Source organism: Hordeum vulgare, chromosome 6H, assembly GCF_904849725.1.
Source record: "Hordeum vulgare subsp. vulgare chromosome 6H, MorexV3_pseudomolecules_assembly, whole genome shotgun sequence".
NCBI classification, from domain to species: Eukaryota; Viridiplantae; Streptophyta; class Magnoliopsida; order Poales; family Poaceae; genus Hordeum; species Hordeum vulgare.
The window spans coordinates 473,451,843-473,454,068 of NC_058523.1; the positions used below are offsets into that span (position 1 = coordinate 473,451,843).

At 47.6% G+C, this 2,226-nt stretch overlaps 1 protein-coding gene across 1 annotated transcript; it reads left to right on the forward strand.

The window, feature by feature from the left end:
* The first annotated feature begins 1,588 nt into the window (after nucleotides 1–1,588).
* LOC123405623 (stigma-specific STIG1-like protein 1) lies at nucleotides 1,589–1,990 on the forward strand. The gene has a single exon (XM_045099245.1). It carries the CDS (start codon nucleotides 1,589–1,591, stop codon nucleotides 1,988–1,990), a length of 402 nt encoding a protein of 133 aa, XP_044955180.1.
* The last annotated feature ends 236 nt before the right edge of the window (nucleotides 1,991–2,226 follow it).

A 2,226-nucleotide genomic window follows, 5' to 3' on the forward strand; every position in this document is an offset into this window, starting at 1 on the left:
ATATTAAACTACTTAATTAGTAGACCTAAATATATCGAAATCTACGAACCTAAAATATTTAAACTACTTAATTGAGTCACCTAAATATATCCAAATCTACCTGAGCATACATGAACGACTGTTGAATTTTACCATTGAAGCATGCGAAGAAACGAGGAACGATGACCGACGAATGACGAACGATCACCACCTTTACCCACACCTCCACCTCCACCACCACGTGTGTCCCCTTTTTCACACCTCTCCGCCTTGTTCTTCCTCTCCACCACACCACCTCCTCACCATCCACGCCTCCACGATCCCACCATCATGGCACAAAATCAGACCGTAGGCCGGTGGAGATGGGTATGATCTATTGTTTCAGTGGATTGAATTGGAAAATGGGTGGAGGATGGAGGAGATGGGGGGCAAGATGAGGGAAGAAAAACGAGAAACAGAAGAGGAGCCAGCGACTGAGGAGGAAGAAGGGCTTAGCCGGCCTTATCCAGGGGCTCTTCGGCCTCCTGGAGGCCGACGGGCCCTCTTCGACCGCCCACAAGCCGATAGGTGGGCTTCTCGGCCTCCTGTGGGCCGACGGGCCCTCGTCGACCGCCCGCAAGCTGACCTGTCCCCCTTCGGCCTCCCGCCGGCCGACAGGTCACTCTTCAATCCACAAGAGGCCGACGGGGTACCATTTGTGCATTTTTCCAATTTAGGCTATCGATTTTCGAATTTGGTATAAAATCTGGCGTATTTTTGAAAAAAATCACTCCATTTGGTACAGTTGTTTTTTTGTCTTTGGCACCCCCAAGGTTGTCCTAAACATTATTTGTCAGTGTTTATGTATCTTAGTATTTTCATTATCCCAGCTAATTAGGATGATCGTTTGGTACGCGAGTACCTCTGAGAGAGGATACCTCCACGGTCTTGCCCTTGTGCACGATCTGAGAGTGTAGCATGTCAAGCCACCGCCCTATGCATTAATTTGAGGGATAATTGTATCATCCTTAATCGTTGTTGTCTTTATTTTATGTACTCAACTTATGATCGTGCAACACGTCTAGGATGCGAGAGGAAAGACCGCGTTTGGTTCATTGCATCCCGTGTGTTACTTGTCCAGGATTAGTGCTCCGTGGAGCTTTACTATGGGTTTACTTTAGTTACACTTCGTACTACTACAATCTCTGCAGCCATTCTCTGTTCTCAACACTATTCTTGTGCACTGGTTGCTTAGCTAGTACCTGGATATTTGGATTGATCAACCCCTAATTAATCTTTCTCAAACCTCTACACGCCATATGAGCATTTTACCTAAAACCCTTCGTTTATTTTAATTACAGTCTACATCATTTCTACATCATTTCTGTTCTGGATAAAAGCGACTTCTTGGCTTCGTCTTGAAGTCAAATTTTGCATCAAAATTCAACCTCAAGGGAACAGATCTAACTCGTCCCTACCCATGATCTCTCCTATATAACCGTGATTCCTAGAGACATTCGCTCCACAATCCACACAGCCAACACATCGTTGAGCTCCCTGCTAATTAAGAGAAACGAGCCAATAAAGCCAAACACCTGCATCTTCATTACTTCTTCTTCTTGTCTCCACAATGGCGAACGCCGCCCTGCTTCTCCTCTTCACTGTGCTGGCCACTGCCAGCGGCCTCGCCACAGCCACGGCCGGCAGCAGCGGAACCCAACAGCCATCGGCAAGGAGGAGCCGTTTTCTGCTTGTTGGTGACGTTGCTCAGCTGCCTTTGCCAACCTATGACTGCTCGAAGAAGTCGGTCGAAGCATGCCTCCCAACCGGGATGACATGCTGTAGCGGCCAGTGCGTCGACACCGCCGCCAACACCCAACACTGCGGCGCCTGCAACAAGGCCTGCAAGCATGACCGGACGTGTTGTGGCAGGCATTGCGTCGATCTGCTCTCCGACAAGAAGAACTGTGGCACCTCCTCTAACCAGTGTGGCAACAAGTGTAGCTACGGCTTCTGCGACTACGCCAAGTAACCTGAGTTCAAATGTTGAACACTGTTGTCTACCGTTGAAAGTCAGTAACCTGAGTTCAACACTATATATAATTGTATATGTGCATGCGCATGCAGAGGCAAAGGGAGGCGTTGAACTACACTTTACCAACCTATTGATTTACTATAGTAATTATTATTGACAGCTCTTGTACTATAGCATGAAATTGTGATAACTGTATTGCTGCCGTTGTAGCGGTGGTGTCCGCTAGTAATGTT